Genomic DNA, 18,948 nt, shown 5'->3' with positions numbered 1-18,948 from the left:
TGTTATTACATGTAAGGCACTATACAAATCCATGTTGTTGTTGCCGATTCATGTACCTTTCAAAGACGTTCCATCAGCCGCCAGCACCATCTGATCAGCGATAGCTTTGGTCTTTGAGTAATGATCAACATGCTAGGGTGAAAGGTTCGACAGGAAATTATACAAAACATTCAGCAACTACACAAGTCACTTTGAAAATTGAAATATTTTATTGGAGTGTTCCTTCTTCTCATAAATGTCCTCTGTATCATTCCCCACTCCCTCATTACCGTGCCATCTATTCCTCAGTTCATTGTGGAATGTGGATGCTGTTGGCATCTGTTGCCCATCTCTAATAGTCCAGAGAGCAGTTAAGAATCAACCACATTGCTGTGGGGTCTGGAGTCACATGTAGGCCAGACCAGGTAAGGATGACAGATTTCCTTCACTAAATGACATTAGAGAACCAGATAGGGTTTTCCAACAATCTGTAACGGCTTCATGGTCATCATTAGACATTTAATTCCAGATTCTTTACTGAATTCAAACTCCACCATCTGCCACAGCAGCATTTGAAATCGGATCCCCAGAAAATCAGCTGAATTTCTGGATTAATTACCTAGTGATTATACCACCAGGCCATTGGACGTCATCTGGTGGGAGAGGCGCAGAAACTATGAAGCAGCCACCCTACATGTGGGATCATGGTAGGGGAGACTGCTGAATATGCATGGAATGTGGAGGAGATGTCTGTCTGGAAGGTGGATTAGGGAGTCTGGATGGAGGGTGAGGGGGGGGATATCTGGATGGAGTGGGTAATGGGGAGTCTGGATGGAAGGGAGAAGGGATCTGGATGGAGGGTGAGGGGGGGGATATCTGGATGGAGTGGGCAATGGGGAGTCTGGATGGAAGGGAGAAGGGATCTGGATGGAGGGTGAGGTGGGGAGTCTGATGATGGGGGAGGGGTCTGGATGGAGGACGATGTGGAGAATCTGGATGGAGGGTGAGGGATAGGAGTCTAGATGGAGGGTAGGTGTTTGTGCAGATGGAGGATGGAGGCAGATGTGAAACATATGAGATGGAACGAAAGTATCACCAGAATAAAAAGGGAATTGTGAATACCTTGTCCAGAGGTACATATGGCACAGTATCTTCATCCCCCTGGTGTATTTGTTGACCCCCAAAGACCACGTTCACAGTGCTGGTGTATATTAAACATGGAATATTTCGATGGAGGCACACTAGAAATAAAAAGGAGAAACCTATGTTAGCAGTACTACGCGGTCTGTTCATTTCAGGAGACTAAACCAGAATCCAATCAAGTGGCCCTGGATTTATTTGTTGAATGTTTTGAAGGCTGAAGTAGACAGATCTTTGGTGTCTCATGGAATCAAGGGGAACGGGCAGGAAGGTAAAATTGAAACTGAATATTGTCAATTCCTGCTCTCAGTTCTTAGATTCTTAAGAATTTCTCAAATAAAAGGCTGAAAACTCATTGTGGAATGCACTGCCATCAATCCAGTCAGTCATCAGATCAAATCGAAATGATTAGATTAGATTACATTACAGTGTGGAAACAGGCCCTTCAGCCCAACAAGTCCACACCGCCCTGCCGAAGCGCAACCCACCCATACCCCTACATCTACCCCTTACCTAACACTAGGGGTAATTTAGCATGGCCAATTCACCTGAACTGCACATCTTTGGACTGTGGGAGGAAACCGGAGCACCCGGAGGAAACCCACACAGACACGGGGAGAACGTGCAAACTCCACACAGTCAGTCGCCTGAGGCGGGAATTGAACCCAGGTGCTGTGAGGCAGCAGTGCTAACCACTGTGCCACCGTGCCGCCCACGTAGCACTAAAACTTTATTTTTGTAAAATAAAGGGAAAAGCATAATTTGTATATATGCCAAGTGGCACTTTTAATGGCTACAGGACATCCCAAAGCACCTTAGAGCCAATGAAGTGCAGTACTTTCTGGAGTGTAATTCAGTTATAATGTACTGTGGTGGCTGATTTTTCCAAAGCAAGTTCCCACAAATGGCATTGTGATAAATTGGATTTACTTCTGTGTGTGTAGTGTTAATTGAGAAATAAACATTGACCAGGACACCAGGGGACTGGAGAAGGGGATCTTGTACACCCAGCTGAGAATGCAGTTGGAGCCTTGGTTTAATGTCTCACTTGAAAGATGACACAACCTCAGTACTGCACTGAAGTAGCAGCCTAATAGATACACTTGCAAAATCAACTCTGTCTCTATATGTCTCTCTCCTTCTTAATTCCCACCCCCTTGACGAAGCCTTTAATTACATTTGTTTTAATGTCTATTTTCTCTGGTTACTATTCTTTCAAAGTGCCTGTTGACATTCTTGTACATTAAAGGTGTTATTTAAATGCAAGTTATATCCAACCAATATATTGGGTTCTCACCATCAATAACTTTTCTCGTTCCGCCAATATTTATAGATTCAATTTGCTCTTTGTGAAGCTGCAAAAATAGGTAGAGAAACAGAACTTAAAACAAAATGTAAACAGTAATGTCATTGTAACTCACAAAACAATACCCTCTAATACTTAATTCCTTGTTAGTGACTCCTTCCCTCCATGCAAGAGGAAATCATTTTTAATTTTTAAAAAAGTCTCTATTAAATCTTCAGTTTTAACTCTGGCCAATCTGAGGAACATTCAGGTATATCACTCACCAATAACTATTTCTGTCCACATTGTGCAAGCTTTTACAACCCATTTTGGCGTCCTTTAAGGATCCGCCTTCAGTGTTTAATCTTTGAACTATTTCAGTTCCCTGCATCTGGGCCTTGGGAATCATGGACAGAGAAGGGTTAATGATAATTCACTGTCAGCTGGCTTGGAAACTACTCAGTGACAATGTGAATCAAGACGCATTTTAGCTGTGAAAAACACCTATTACTGATGACAGGATCTGATGCCTCACTCACTTTAAATTGATTATTCAAAATGCAGCACTGAGCAAGTAGATATCCTGACTGTACAACCATTTTACATAAAGCGATTGTTGACTCTTTAAAACTGAACATCCTGCTAAGTTCAAAATTACAGTTGCTTCCCAAAAGCATAAGCATTTTGATCAGATATTTGCTTTGTACTGACACCTCACAAACTGCACTCCCTCTCTTGGTTCCATAAGGAAGAATGTTGAAACTAAGGGAAAAACAAGGGCAAAAAACTTGTAAACTCTATTCCCTCCCTGAGTTACTCACAGCAGTCCTCTTGCTACCAACCTGTCAGAGTTCCATTATCCAGGTCAATCAGTGGCTCATTCAAAAGTCTGATAACAGCGGGGAAGAAGCTGTTCTTGAATCTGTTTATTTGATTATTCAAACTTTTATATTTTCTGCCAGACAGAAGAGAGTGTAACTGGGGTGGGAGGGGTCTTTGATGGTGTTGGTTGCTCCGTGAGGCAGCGAGAAGTATAGATGGAGTCAATGGATGGAAGGATGTGATGGACTGGGCTGTGTTCACGACTCTCTGCAGTTTCTTGCAGCATTGGGAAGAGCAGTTGCTGTACCAAGCTGCGATGCATCCAGATAGGGTGCTTCCTATAAGTGCCTCCATAAACATTGGTAAGAGTCCTTGTGGACATGCCGAATTTCCTTAGTGTCATGAAAAAGTCAACTACTTCTGAAGCATTCTCCTTGTTGTAGTTAAGGAAGCAAGGTGTACAAAGCAAGCACCCCAAAAAGTAATGATCAGATAATGATTGAGGGATAAATACTTTCTCCCTTTTCAAGCAGATATTAAAGAAATACCAGAACATTGAAAAGACTACTGAAATTTAGGTCTTCAAAAGGACACAGCCAAGTTGGGATAAAATCTGGCCAAAACAACTGGGATAACTCCTCTGCTGTTCTTTAAGGAGATGTTGTGGGATCTTTTATTATTGTGTTTTCTTGACTGTTGCGTCGACGTGGGTGGACCAGGACAGATTGTTGGTGATTGTCACTCCCAGGAACTTGACGCATTCAACCAGCTCCATCTCAGCACCACTGATGCAGTCGGAGTGGGCCTTCCACTCCACTTCCTGAAGTCAATGACCAGCTCCTTCACTTTGCTGTCATTGATGGACAGATTGTTGTCTTTACACATTGCCGCTCAGCTCTCTATCTCCTTCTTGTACTCAGTCTTGTCCTTGTTTGAGATCCGACCTACAACAGTGATGTCGTTGGTAAACTTGTAAATGGAATTGGAACAGAATTTAACTCAAAATGTTAACAGTTCCTCTCTCCACAGGTTTTGCCAGACTTGCTGAGTATTTCCCACATTTTCTGTTTTATTTCAGATTTCCATCACCCACAGTATTTCACTTTTATTAACATTTGTGTCTCTGAGGGAAAGGTGGAGAAGAGCACCACATCTTCCTGCTCCTGCTTGCCACTGAGTGACTGTGAGCGAGCGAGGAAAGGATTAGTCTCCACCGTGATGCCTTACGTGGTGTAACAGCCTTGTAGCCCTCGCTGACACATGGATTGATGACATGGGAAAGCTGCTGTACCAGGGAAACCAATCTGACTGAAAAGCAGCATCTGCTGGGCAGCAGCCAGGCACTGAATCTGATCTTGAGGTCATTCAGAACAATCAACAACAAATTCAGAAATTGACAGATGTTAGATATTGCCTTGCTTCCACAAACGCCCACTCTTCAATTATTAAAGGGCTATTTTCCAGACCGCCTGAACTTCTAACAGGCTACTTTCAGGTAACTGCAGAACAGCCAAGAAGGGGCATTAAAGTTTAATAAAGGACTGTAATTTACTTGCTGTTTCAGTGAAGGCAGAGGGCCACAGAGAGGGCAATAAATAGATTAAATTAGTTCTCAAAAGAATCTGTGTCCAATAACATCCTATTCCTGGAGATTTCAAACCATTCAATTCTTTAAAGAAAAGATGTGCAACACATAAAGAAAGACTTGCACTTCCACAGTGCTATTCACAACAACCTTGGAATGTCTCAAAGTGCTTTATAGCCAATCAACTATTTCTGAAGGATTCTCCTTGTTGTAGTTAAGGAAGCAAGGTGTACAAAGCAAGCACCCCAAAAAGTAATGATCAGATAACGATTGAGAGATAAATACTTTCTCCCTTTTCAAGCAGATATAAAAGAAATACCAGAACATTGAAAAGACTACTGAAATTTAGGTCTTCAAAAGGACACAGCCAAGTTGGGATAAAAACTGGCCAAAACAACTGGGATAACTCCTCTGCTGTTCTTTAAGAAGATGTTATGGGATCTTTTACTCCCACCTGACAGGGTAAATAGGGGAAAGGTTTAATCTGCATAATGGCATCTCTGATTACAACCCATCCTTACTATGATGTTCCTCTTACCTCTGAGTCAGAGGATTGTGGATTGAGGTCGCTCTCTAGAACTTCAGGACAAGATCAGTATTGACACTCCAGTGGCGTACTGAGGGAATATAGCACTGTCGGTCATACTGTGTCTCAGAAGAGGTTTCAAACTGACGCATTGTTTTCCCTCTCAAAAAAGTGGATATGAAACTATCAAGGCCCTAAAAATACTGAAATTTAGAATTTCAAAAGGACACACATAGGTTTTCAGGTGGGCAGATTTGTAACAGGTGAAATTCAGTGCAGAGAGGTTTGGGGAGATGCATTTGGTAGAAAGAACATGGACAGGCAATACAAACATGGGTCACAATTTTAAAAGGTGCAGAGGGAGCTAGCTGTATATGTGCACACATCATTGAAGGTGGCAGAACAAGTGGAGTGATGAGATAATAACACATACAGTGACATTGGCTTTATAAAGAGCAAGAAGAAGATGTTAAATTTATATAAAGACACTTTTTAGACCAGCTGGAATTCAGTTCTGAGTTCCACACTATAGGAAGCATATGAATGCATTGACAATTGCGCAGAAGAGATTTACAAGATTGGTTCCAGGGATGCGAAACTTCAGACACGAGAATAGATCGGCCAAGTTGAGACTGTTCAATTTGGAGAGAGAGAAGTGACCTGATAGAGGTTTTTAAAATCATGAAGGGTCTGGATAGCCTAGGGTAAATAGGGTAAGGATAAACTTTTTAAGCTCATAAAAGGATCAAAAAAAAGAGAGAACAGATTGAAAGTGATTTGCAACAAAAAAAAATGTAATGTGAGAAATATCTTTTCCACACACCAAGTGTTTGGATCTGGAATGCGCTGCCTGGCAGCGTACTGGAGGGACATTCAATTCAGGAATTCAAGGGCAATTATTTCTATTTAAATCATCATCAAATATTTAGGGGTAGGGGAGAAAAGGTAGAACTCCTTGAAAGTGGAGTCGCAGGTAGATAGGATAGTGAAGAGGGCGTTTGGTACGCTTTCATTTATTGGTCAGAATATTGAGTACAGGAGTTAGGAGGTCATGTTGCAGCTGTACAGGACATTGGTAAGGCCACTGGTAGACCTCCTTCCTATCGGAAAGATGTTATGAAACATGAAAGGGCTAATAAAAGATTTACAAGCATGCTGCCAGGGTTGGACGATTTGAGCTATCAGGAGAGATTGAATAGGCTAGTGCTGTTTTCCCTGGAATGTTGGAGGTTGAAGGGTGACCTTATAGCCGTTTATAAAATCATGAGGGGCATGGATAGGGTAAATAGACAAAGTCTTTTTCCTGGGGTGGGGAGTTCAGAACTAGAAGGCATAGGTTTAGGGTGAGAGGGGAAAGATATAAAAGAGACCTAAGAGGCAATGTTTTCACTCAGAGGGTGGTATGTGTATGGAATCAGCTGCCAGAGGAAGTGGTGGAAGCTGATACAATTGCAGCACTTAAGAGGCATTTGGATGGGTATATGAATAGGAAGGGTTTGGAGGAATATGAGCCGGGTGCTGGCAGGTGGAACTAGATTGGGTTGGGACATCTGGTCAGCATAGACGAGTTGGACCGAAGGGTCTGTTTCCGTGCTGTACATCTCTATGATTCTATGACTCTAAATGTAGTAAATAATGAGGCTCATTTGGAGGACCAATGAAGATATAATGGGCCATTGGCTCTCCCTCAGCACCCTAACAATTCTGAGATTTATTGGCAATAAAACATCATGAGGTTTTGAAAGGCATTTAATAACTATACATCTTTCCTTTTGGCGCCGGGGTGGAGTCAGCACCCCGAATTTTATACTCAAGTATTTGGGGTAGGATTTTAACTCACATGTTTTGACTCCATACCACAAATGATGCACACTGAACCATATTTCCACCATACTTTATGCAGTTCAGTAGAAGCAGGGGTGGACAATAGGACTGCTGTCACTCCAGATTTCCTCTACTGCTATCTGAGGTCAGACCACCCTCACTTCCCTTTAACATACTGGCTTCTGGAATAGAATACTAATTGGACTGGGCCCTTGTCAACAATCCCTCTCCCCTCACCAATTCTCAACCCATTGTCTATAAGACCATAAGACATTGAAGTGGAAGTAAGACCATTCGACCCATCAAGTCCACTCCGCCATTCAATCATGGCTGATGGGCATTTCAATGCCACTTATCCGCACTCTCCCCGTAGCCCTTACTTCCTTGCGAGAGGGAAATCTACTCCGCGAACTGCCCTCCCTTCCATTCCACCTCCCCACAATGATGCCAAGCTTTCATTTGTGAAACCAAAAGATTGTGAACCAAGAACCACCGATAAAACAGTGAAAAGGAAAACCTACTGCTCCTGCATTATCCAAGTATGGCTGTAACACTCACTTGTTCTGCGCCTGACATTCCATAGGAAGCAGTATGGTAAACACAATCAACCCCTTCACAGGCCCGATACAGAGCATCATAATCCCTAATGTCACTCTGTAAAAACATGGAAATTAATTCTGTCAGATCATCAGTGGTGTTAGAACCTTGTGATTTGTAGAATCAGGGGTTGAGCTATTAAGACTCATACTGGAAACACCAGACAACTAACAATGACACAGCAACCAAATATTTAACTAACTCGTATTGAAGGGTTCAGAATTATGAAGAGATTTAATCCAGTGGAGATGGGAAGATGGTTTTAAATACAATGAGTTGTTGTGATCTGAAAAGGGCAGTGGAGCAGATTTGGTAGTGACTTTCAAAGGGGAATTCCATTAATCCTTCAAAAGGAAGACATTCACTGGACCATGGGAAGAGGGCAGGAAAGTGCAATAATTGGATAGCTCTTTCAAAGAACCAGCACAGGATGATGTGACAACTGGTCTCCTTCAATGCTCCATGATTTGATAAAGAAAGTTTCCTGTTCTATTTTATTCTCTCACCATACATTCAGAGGCTAGCAACACATTATAATCTAAGTTTTAAGATGTGAATGTACCATTATGTCTAGTAAAGGGCAGGGGAGGAGAGAATTTTATTTAATCAATCCGTGCAATGTGGATATTGCTGGATGGACCAACATTTATTGCCCATCTCCAGTTGTGCTTAAGAAGGTGGAGGTGAGCTGTCTTTTTGAACCATTGCAGTCCGTTTAGTGAAGGTACACTCACAGTGCCATTAGGGAGAGAGCTCCAGGGTTTTGTCCCAGCCACAGTGAATTAACAGTAATGTATTTCCCCATCAGAATGGCGTGTGGCTTGAATTGGCGCATGTCCCACAGATCTGGCAAGGCTGTGTTAGGATGGGCATGTCAGACAGCCAATAGGAGGAGTCTGTGAAGATGGTCATATTCAGGAATCTATGGCATCAATTTGTGGGCGGGATATTCAATGGCAAGAGATCTTGTGATGAAATCTTCAGGAATATGGGAATCCTAGTTAAAGAGAATCCCTCACTCTACATTTAATCCGAAGTACAACAAATGAATCATAAGGTGCTGGATTATCAAAAGGTCACATAAAGGAGGACAGTGGGTTATTGGTGAATCATGTGGGGTCTGACGCCAAACAGACACTGGACTTTTGATCTGGTTACCTTTAGAAAGGGAACACAGAGATGCTTTCAGAATCTTTGCAGGTCTTGTGAGACAGAAGGTTCACAAGCAGCGTGAAGGGGGGTCAAGAGGGGTCTTTGCTTCTTTCATGTGTTCAAATAGATTTACCACCTACTATTTTGTAAAATCAGTGGGGTCAGCCCTTAGCTACGTGACTTCCCACAGATTCTTCAACCTTTTAGGTTTCATCCAGGTAAGGGGCCATGATTTAATAAATGTGAACAAGTGAAATAACATGCATTCCGCTGGTAACTTCACATAAACTAAATTTTTATAAGCAAAATTAAGCCATTTTGATTCAACTGTGTAAATGAAGTAGTGAAACCTAATGTTTCTTTGCCAATACCCAACACCAGCTATCATTCACTCAGTCCCTTTTATGTCATTCTACAGAATATCCATTTCATTAACAACGCAGTATTGTTCTTGTGTTGAGTGAAGAGAATTTAATTTGTAGAAAGGCTATTAATCAAAGTAACTTATCATTCATCTAACCAGACACCCTGCCTCCCTGGCTAAATCTCTGTGAGTGCTGTTCAATTACACAAACCTGCCACAGCTGTAGTCTTTCCACACAAGTTAATATTAGCAGCAACATAAGCATTGTGCTTTTGATCTGATCTCTCGCTTAACTAATGAAACCTTTTGACTAATCTCTGAATTTCCAGTAAATACTATGTTTGTGAGTAATCAGCCTTCAGTCTAAAAACCAATTGCTGAAAAGGAGCATTGGATAGACTTACAGATGAGAAAGGCTGCTTGTCACATCTTAGTCTGTCCATCCATCGAAAAGACCTTCCAGTCCCTGTATCACAACATCAAATTGTTTCAAGTAACATTGTAGTCTCCACTAACATACTCAGGCCCTGACTCTACTTTCTCTCCAAAAATCTGCTGAGTTCCTCCAGCAATTTCTGTTTCTGCCTCTGATTAAATTTTATCAGGGACTGAGGGATGACTTATAGAGGTTTATAAAATCATGAGGGGCATGGATAGGATAAATAGTCAAGGTCTTTTCCCCAGGGGAGTCCAAAACCAGAGGGCTTAGGTTTAAGGTGAGAGGGGAGAGATTTAAAAGGGTCCTAAGGGGCAACATTTTCATGTAAAGGGTGGTATGTGTATGGAATGAGCTGCCAGAGGAGGTAGTGGAGGCTGGTACAATTACAATATTTAAAAGGCATCTGAATGGTTATATGAATAGGAAGAGTTTAGAGAGATATGGGCCAAATGCTGGCAAATGCTAGATTAATTTAGGATACCTGACCGGAATAGATAAGCTGGACTGAAGGGTCTATTTCCATGCTGTACACCTCTATGACTCTGTGTGAGAAATTTTCTAATGTCAATTCAGAATTTGCTCTTTCTCTAAATCAACACTTTGGTATTTACCCAATGGTGTCAATTTTTAACTTGGAGTTTTCTGTTTTACTTTATTTGGTATATAGACCCTCTAAAGGGGCTGAAAAGCCCATCTTCAGTCTTTCCTCATATCAAAATCCTCTGACAGTTTCTGTTGCAACCTCCCCAGGGATGATAGTACACACCTCTAGAGCATGTAAGACTTGACCCTGGTCCTCCTGACACAATCGCTTGAAGTTAGGGGCCAATCTCCTTAACTCTAACTAACATCCACACAATGATGGACATGAAAAGCATAACAACAGCAACAACAAAAACAGACTGTGGGGCAGAGAGAGAAATTCAAGCATTGTTAAACATGATTTGTCAATGTGTTTGGCCATTATTCTCCAAGTCTGACTGAACTGTAGTTCATGTAAACAAATTAAGTAATGATTTTACCTGCAGGAAGACAGCTCCTTCTGGAAGGCACCATCTTGGTTTGTGAATGTCCACAAGGATGACAGACACGCCAGTTTGGGCAAGTGTGCAGCTGAGTCTGAACCCAAAATATCCTGCGCCTCCCGTCACCAGGGCACTCCTGGAATTCTTCAAATTCACCTGTCTCACATGCCCATTGACCGAACAGCCATGTGTCTTTGGCCAGTGGGGTATCACTCCATTAAACCTGTGCTCACTGCTGCTCCCAAAGAGAGTACCTGTTGGATTCACCTTGTATAACTCCATTTGAGTATCACTTGAGGAGGAAGATGGAAGTGTCGTTGTCCCTTCAAAATGTCACCAGCCCAAATCAGACCACTGGGGAATAGCAAGAAACTTCGTTAATAGCAAAAAAGAAGTTTGGATGTTTTCTCTAAATTAATTAATGGGCTGTCCCAGGGTCGGCAACCAAAAGCCAAAGAAATTTTTTCTAAAGCTGCAAGACCAATAAAGTTGCCAATCAACGGCTAAGTAATTCCTAACTGATCTGTGCAGCAAGACTTAACCAACACTTATTTCTGGATTAGTGGTGTTGGAAGAGCAAAGCAGTTCAGGCAGCATCCAAGTAGCTTTGAAATCGACGTTTCGGGCAAAAGGCTTTTGCCTGAAACGTCGATTTCGAAGCTACTTGGATGCTGCCCGAACTGCTGTGCTCTTCCAGCACCACTAATCCAGAATCTGGTTTCCAACATCTGCAGTCATTGTTTTTACCTCATTGATTTTAACCAACACTTAGGTTTGCCCTGATAAGTGGCAACTGAAATTCATGCCAAACAAATGACAGGCTCTTGAACAAGAGATAATTTAATCATTGTCCCCTTGATATTCAATAGTATTACAATCATTGAATTCCTTGGTACTAATGTCCTGGGGGTTAATTTGACCAGAAATGTAAATAGACCAATTATATAAATGTTGGGTAGGAGAATAAAATCGGAGGCTGTAAATTCTGCAGCACGTAGCTCACCTTCAATCCCTCAAAGCCTGCCCATTATTTACAAGGCACAGGTCAGGAGTGTGATGGAATAATCTCAATTTCCCTGTATGCTTATGGCTCCACCAGCATCAAGAAGCTGAATATCATCCAAGGAAAATTAAAATCCACTTGACTGGCACCCCAACCATCACCCTAAACATTGACTTCTTTTAACAGTGGCTCACTGTTGATCTAGAAAACAATTGCAACAATTCACCCAGGCTTTGTTGACAGCATCTTCCAATCCTGTGAGCTGCAGCACCTTGAAGGACAAGGGCAACATACAATTGGGAAGACCACCATTGCCAGTTCCAATCCAAATCACACTGCATCCTAACTTGGAAATATATTGCCTTGTTCCCACTGCCACTGGATAAAAATGGTAGAACTCTCTTTCTCTGAATGGAATGGAACAGTTTCAGGAGGTGGCTCATTGCTAAGGCAGTTAAAGATGGGCAATAATTGCTCCTGCTCCTTGGATGCTGCCTGACCTGCTGTGCTTTTCCAGCACCACTCTAATCTAGACTCTGGTTTCCAGCATTGCCAGTACTTGTTTTTACCAATAATTGCTGGTATGGCCAGCAATGCCCATACCTCAGAAACAAATATTTAAAAATCAGAAAATTGTCATCACTAAAAGTAATTGTTTACTACACGCCCTGCAGTGTCTATCACTCTTGGAAACTGATACATTTCCAATGTCATCCAGGCATAGGAGAAGCCACAGAAGATAGAACCAGAACAACCTGCTCCCACCACTAAGTAATCTAAATCTGTGAACGGTCACCTTAGCCAGAGGCAAAAGCAGAATCAAGAGAATGAGCTATGATCTGTCCGATCCCCTCCATACAAAGTGTCAGCTATATGCAGTAAGAAGTCAGAAAGTGAAACTGTACTTCATCCAGGCCGCAAAAATGCAGGTTGGGGGGAAGAGGAGCTGAAATTTTGATGTAAATAGGTACTGGGAGAATGGCAGGATAGAGGGATTTAAGGGTTTCTAACTAATGTAATGATCACAGTTCTTGGATTAGATGGAGGTGGGGGAAATGAGGAACAAATCAATATTGGAGAAATGAAAATTGGCTGCTGAAACATTCAGCTAAAGGAGATAGAGAACTGACAACATGAAGGGATCTTGAAAGCAAGCATACAAATGTCTTCAACTCAATTTGTCCAGGCACCAGAAACTAATAGGAGTTGTTAAAGGCAGGGGTAATTGGAATAATTGGGAGCCTAAAATGGACCAGGAAGAATCAGAGAATCAAACTGCACAGAGGACATGATCAGATCATTGAATGGCAGAGCAGACTTGATGGGCTGAATGGCCTCATTCAGCTCCTATGTCTTATGGTCTTTTGGTCTTATAGTCTTAAGCCATTGGTGCATTGTATTGGTGTTGGTATCCAGTTAGAACCAGTCCTCCCATCTTGTGCTGTAACTATTCTATGATTCTGTATATGACACAATAATACACAAGGCAAGGGTCAGTAAAGTCTCCTAACAGCGAAAGGAGAAATTAATTTTAACAACTTGCAGTGATATTTAATGTGGTAAAATGACCCAAAATTCTTCACAGGAGCATTAGCAAACAAAATTAGACACTGAAGCACACAAGGCCAAATTAGGGCAGATGACCAAATGTTTGGTCTAAGAGGGAAGGTGTTAAACACATCATAATGGAGCAGAGTGAACCAAATACATTTTGAAAGGGTATTTAGGATTTAGGGTCTCTCCACTGGAACTAGAGCCATTATAGTGTTCAGGTGATTAAAACTGGAGCTGGATAAGAGACTAGAATTCAAGGAGTACAGAGAGTTAGAAGGTTTTTACAGCTTGATGCAATCGATAGAGTGTAAGACTGTGGAGAGAGATAGAAACAAATTGGTCACACAAAACAATGCAAGTTTGATCAGATCTTTTGAAAAGCCAGAGGTGGAACTCAAAGTGAAGCTCTTCTCTCTCTTGTTTAAGAGAATAAAATCATATCTTGTTTTTGAACATTTGTCCCCCCCCTGCCACCCTGTCAACAAAAAGGCACTTCGCAACTCGGGAATAGCTCATGGCACTGAAACAGTCATAGAGACATAGAGGGGTACAGCACAGAAACAGACCCTTTGGTCCAACTCGTCCTTGCCCAAGTGAGGGGGTCAGCGCAGCCAGTACCCACCTGGCCTGAACAAGAGAAACAGACACTTTCAATCATCCCAGTTAGTCAGGCCTTGGAGCAATAGCCCACTCAGTCTGCTCTTCTTGAGAAAGAATACAGTTACATACAGATCTCCCCATCAGAGCTTCAATTTATATCCCCCTGGATCCAGAAATATGTCACCGCTGAAATTGAGGTGTCATTAAGGCATCAATTAGTCACTTTATAAATCGTCCACTTTAATTCTAATTAGGTTGACTGCATCATTTACCAGCAAACAGTTAGCTGCATCATAAATAATATAGACTCAAAGAGCTTGTGGTAGAGTCCCTACCTCTTAGCCAGGAGGGCCGGGTTCACATCCTAGCTGCTCCAGAGGTATGCAATAACATCCTTGATTAGAAAATATTTAGACTGCCAGCCTCGTCATCCTCAACTCTCACATTCTCCCCTTCCTTCCAGGACAAATCACAGGATTGGGAGATTCCTAAATCTTTAACGGAGTTTGCTGTTAGCGAACATGCTGCCCTGTGCAATTAATACAACACCCACCCTGGAAATCCTCACACAGTAGAGAGTATGATCTCGGTGGATCTAATGGGAACCTTACAGCGAATCGCTGTGCTGTTTCATGCACCTTTGACGTATCTGAATGGACCAGTCCTACCTCTTTCTTAGAAACCAGTTCTTACCGAGAGGTTCAAGGCGCCAGAAGTTGTCGGAAAGGTTCACAGTTTCCCAAGAAAAGGTTGATATTGTCACAGTGGGACTTGTCATCACTCTTCAATGGGAAATGTTCCTGTTACCGGACTGACTGCATAGGGGACGTCCAGTTAGTATTCCCGAATAAGCTGCTCATGTTGCACACTAAAGAGTCAGAGGAGGAGTTTCAGTTCTGATTAAACAAAGAAAAGCTGATGCCGGAGTTTCAGCTATTCCTAAGACTTTCCACGACAGCACCCTGTAAACTATCAGGGGCACTGCAAGCACATTTACATAGCTGTGGTTTTGATGCAGACCTATCCTCTTGAGGCATTGTATTCCTCGGCAGATGCAGCCACAATAACCCAATGTTCCCAATATTATTATTATCTCAGGAATCATCAAGCTTCAAGATAATTGTATTTCTTGCTGTTTTCTTTGTGTAAGTAACTTTTATTTCCATCATTTATGTTCTTCCTTGTTAATGATTTTCATGTTGAAAGCGTGTCTTTTTTTAACTTTAATGTGTTAAACACTTTTTCGGAATGTTGCTGGAGATTCTTCTCTGGAAGTTGGGGAGTGGGGGCGGTGGGGAGGTTGCAGTCTTGACTTGACCCTTCCTAACTCTCTCAATAGCTAAAGTCAGACTGGAATTTGCTGTAGCTGATTTTTCACAGAATCACAGAACAGTACAGTAGGCGGCCATTCAGTCCATTGTGGCTGTACTAGCTCTCTAATAAGCGTCTCAGTTGAAGCCATTTTCTTTTCCTTGTCCTGATAATCCTACATACTGTTCCTCTTCAACCACCTAACTCTGTTTTTGAGAGGCTAGATTGAATCTGCCTCCACCACATTCTCAGGCAGTGCATTCCAGACCCTCACCGCTCAACTGTGTGAAAAAAAGATTTTCCATATCTCTTTGATTCTTTTATAAAATGTTTTAAATTTGTGTCATTTCATTCTTGATCCTGTCCTCGAATGTTTTCTCCCTATTTTCTCAGCCTTGACTGCTCACGGTTTCGATTACCTAATCAGATCTCTCTCAGCCTTCTTCAAGAACAGTCCCAGTTTCTCCAACCTATAGCTTCCTAACTGAAGTTCCCCATTCCTCGAAATAACCTCCTGGCTGTGATGTGCTGCAATCTAGCTTAATTTATCTTCAGGTCATTCTCCTCACCTCTGTAGACTTTCTCAAGTGGGGTAGATGGTTTATTTATTTGCCTCGTTGTTGCATCTTGGAATCCAAGCTGACTTCAGTTTTGATGGTAATCTGCAAACAGTTCACTAAGCCACAGTCGTTACAGCTTGCCATTCCTTTTACTATAGGGAAACTATTTTTAATTCCAACATAACTGCAGTAGTGAGTAGAGTGGGTTCTTTCTTGATTATATGCTTCATTGAGCTCTATCTCTTGATTAAACTTGAAATATAAGCCATAAGTATTAATTTAACCTGGAGCAGTGTTTTGTACTTTCTGGGTCTGTAGATTGAAAGAAACAAAAATGGCCTTTAGTAGAGTGATATGCTCTTCTTGTCAGATGTGGAAGCTTAGGGAGAGTTTACAGGTTACTGAGGATTATATCTGCAATAAATGCCGTCGATTGCGAATCCTATCAGATCGAATGGATCAGTTGGAGAGACAGTTAGAGGCAGTGAGGAATTTACAAGAGCAAGTCGATGTGATGGATGGCAGTTATAGGAAGGGGGAAAGTCTCAGATACAGGAAAGGTAAGAGAGGTAGGCAGGTAGTACAGGACTCTTCTGTGGTTTCCATTTCAAACAGGTATGCTGTTTTGGAAAATGTAAGGAGTGATGGATTCTCAGGGGAATGGAGCACAAACAGCGAAGCTTCTGGTATTAAGACTGGCTCTAATGTAATGATGGGTTCCAAGCGATCAATTATGTGAGGGAACTCTCTGGTCAGAGGTACAGGCAGACGTTTCTGTGGCCAGCAGCGAAAAATCAGAATGGTGCATTGCTTCCCTGCTGCCAGGATCAAGGATGTCTCAGAGAGAGTGCAGAATGTTCTCAAGGGGGAGAAGGGCCAACAGGAGATCATTGTACACATTGGAACCAACAACTTAGGAAGGGAAAAGGATGAGATTCTTAAGGGAGATTACAGAGAGTTAGGCAGGAATTTAAAAAGGAGGTCCTCGAGAGTAGTAATATCTGGATTACTCCCAGTGCTACGAGCTAGTGAGGGCAGGAATAGGAGGATAGAGCAGATGAATGCATGGCTGAGGAGCTGGTGTATGGGAGAAGGATTCACATTTTTGGATAATTGGAAGCTGTTTTGGCGTAGAAGTGACCTGTACAAGAAGAACAGATTGCACCTAAATTGGAAGGGGACTAATATACTGGCAGGGAGATTTGCTAGAGCTGCTCGGGAGGATTTAAACTAGTAAGGTGGGGGGGGGGGGGGTGGGACAGAGGGAGATAGTGATGAAAGAGATCAATCTGAGACTGGTACAGTTGAGAGCAAAGGTGAGTCAAAGAGTCAGGGACCAGATAGGACTAATAAATTGCATTTATTTCAATGCAAGAGACCTAACAGGGAAGGCAAATGAACTCAGGGCATGGTTAGGAACATGGGACTGGGATATCATAGCAATTACAGAAACATGGCTCAGGGATGGGCAGGTGTGGCAGCTTAATGTTCCAGGATACAAATGCTACATGAAGGATAGAAAGGGAGGCAAGAGAGGAGGGGGAGTGGCATTTTTGATAAGGGATAGCATTACAGCTGGGCTGAGGGAGAATATTCCCATAAATACATCCAGGGAAGTTATTTGTGTGGAACTGAGAATTAAAAAAAGGATGATCACCTTATTGGGATTATATTACAAACCCCTTAATAGTCAGAGGGAAACTTGCAAGGAGATCTCAGTTATCTGTAAGAATAATAAGGTAGTTATGGTCAGGGATTTTAACTTTCCAAACATCGACTGGGGCTGCCATAGTATGAAAGGTTTAGATGGAGAGGAATTTGTTAAGTGTATACAAGACAATTTTCTGATTCAGTATTTGGATGTACCTACTAGAGAAGGTGCAAAACCTGACCTACTCTTGGGAAATAAAGCAGGGCAGGTGACTGAGGTGTCAGTGGGGGAGCACTTTGGGGCCAGCGACCATAATTCTATTCGTTTTAAAATAATGATGGAAAAGGATAGACCAGATCTAAAAGTTAAAATTCTAAATTGGAGGAAGGCTAATTTTGACGGAATCAGGCAAGAATTTTCAAAATATGATTAGGGGCAGATGTTCGCAGGTAAAGGGACGGCTGGAAAATGGGAAGCTTTCAGAAATGGGATAACGAGAGTTCTGAGAAAGTATATTCCTGTTTGGGTGAAAGGAAAGACTGGCAAGGAAAGGGAATGCTGGATGACTAAAGAAATTGAGGGTTTGGTTAAGGAAAAGAAGGAAGCATATATCAGGCATAGATATAGATCAAGTGAATCCTTAGAAGAGTATAAAGGCAGTAGGAGAATACTTAAGAGAGATATCAGGAGGGCAAAAAGGAGACATGAGAGAGCTTTGGCAAATAGAGTAAAGGAGATTCTAAAGGGTTTTTACAAATACATTAAGGACAAAAGGGTAACAAGGGAGAGTACAGGACCCCTCAAAGATCAGCAAGGCAGCCTTTGTGTGGAGCCGCAGGAGAGGGGCAGATACTAAACTAGCATTTTGCATCGGTGTTTACTGTGAAAAAGTACATGGAAGATATAGAATGTAGGGAAATAGATGGTGACATCTTGAAAAAATGTCCATATTACAGAGGAGGAAGTGCTGGACGTCTTGAAATGCATAAAAGTGGATAACTCCCCAGATGTACCCTAGAACTCTGTGGGAAGGTAGGGAAGTGATTGCTGGGCCTTTTACTGAGATATATGTATCTTCAATAGTCACAGGTGAGGTGCCAGAAGACTGGAGGTTGGCAAACATGGTGCCACTGTTTAAGAAGAGTGGTAAGGACAAATCAGGGAACTATAGACTGGTGAGCCTGATGTCTGTGGTGGGCAAGTTGTTGGAGGGAATCCGAAGGGACATGTATTTGGAAAGGCAAGGACTGATTAGAGATAGTCAACATGGCTTTATGCATGGGAAATCATTCTCACAAACTTGATTGAGCTTTTTGAGGAAGTAACAAAGAGGATTGATGAGGGCAGAGCAGTGGACATAATCTATATGGACTTCAGTAAGGTGTTTGACAAGATTCCCCATGGGAGACTGGTGAGCAAGTTTAGATTTCATGGAATACAGGGAGAAGTCACCATTTGGATAGAGAACTGGCTGCAAGGTAGAAGACAGAGGGTGGTGATGGAGGGTTGTTTTTCAGACTGGAGGCCTGTG

At 42.2% G+C, this 18,948-nt stretch overlaps 1 protein-coding gene across 1 annotated transcript in view; it reads right to left on the bottom strand.

The window, feature by feature from the left end:
- The window catches only part of sdr42e2 (short chain dehydrogenase/reductase family 42E, member 2), a 28,128-nt gene extending 17,202 nt beyond the window's left edge, over window positions 1–10,926 (bottom strand). The window contains exons 1-6 of the mRNA XM_072560288.1: window positions 10,916–10,926; window positions 10,736–10,874; window positions 7,720–7,815; window positions 2,417–2,474; window positions 1,102–1,220; window positions 57–132 (exon numbers count right to left, since the gene is read on the bottom strand). Of these exons, the coding sequence (XP_072416389.1) occupies window positions 57–132; window positions 1,102–1,220; window positions 2,417–2,474; window positions 7,720–7,815; window positions 10,736–10,874; window positions 10,916–10,926 (499 nt within the window). The remainder of the gene's footprint in view (window positions 1–56; window positions 133–1,101; window positions 1,221–2,416; window positions 2,475–7,719; window positions 7,816–10,735; window positions 10,875–10,915) is intronic.
- Between the last annotated feature and the right edge of the window lie 8,022 nt (window positions 10,927–18,948).

Source organism: Chiloscyllium punctatum, chromosome 40 (assembly GCF_047496795.1).
Source record: "Chiloscyllium punctatum isolate Juve2018m chromosome 40, sChiPun1.3, whole genome shotgun sequence".
Classification (NCBI taxonomy): domain Eukaryota; kingdom Metazoa; phylum Chordata; class Chondrichthyes; order Orectolobiformes; family Hemiscylliidae; genus Chiloscyllium; species Chiloscyllium punctatum.
This window is presented reverse-complemented; position numbering and strand designations above follow the sequence as displayed.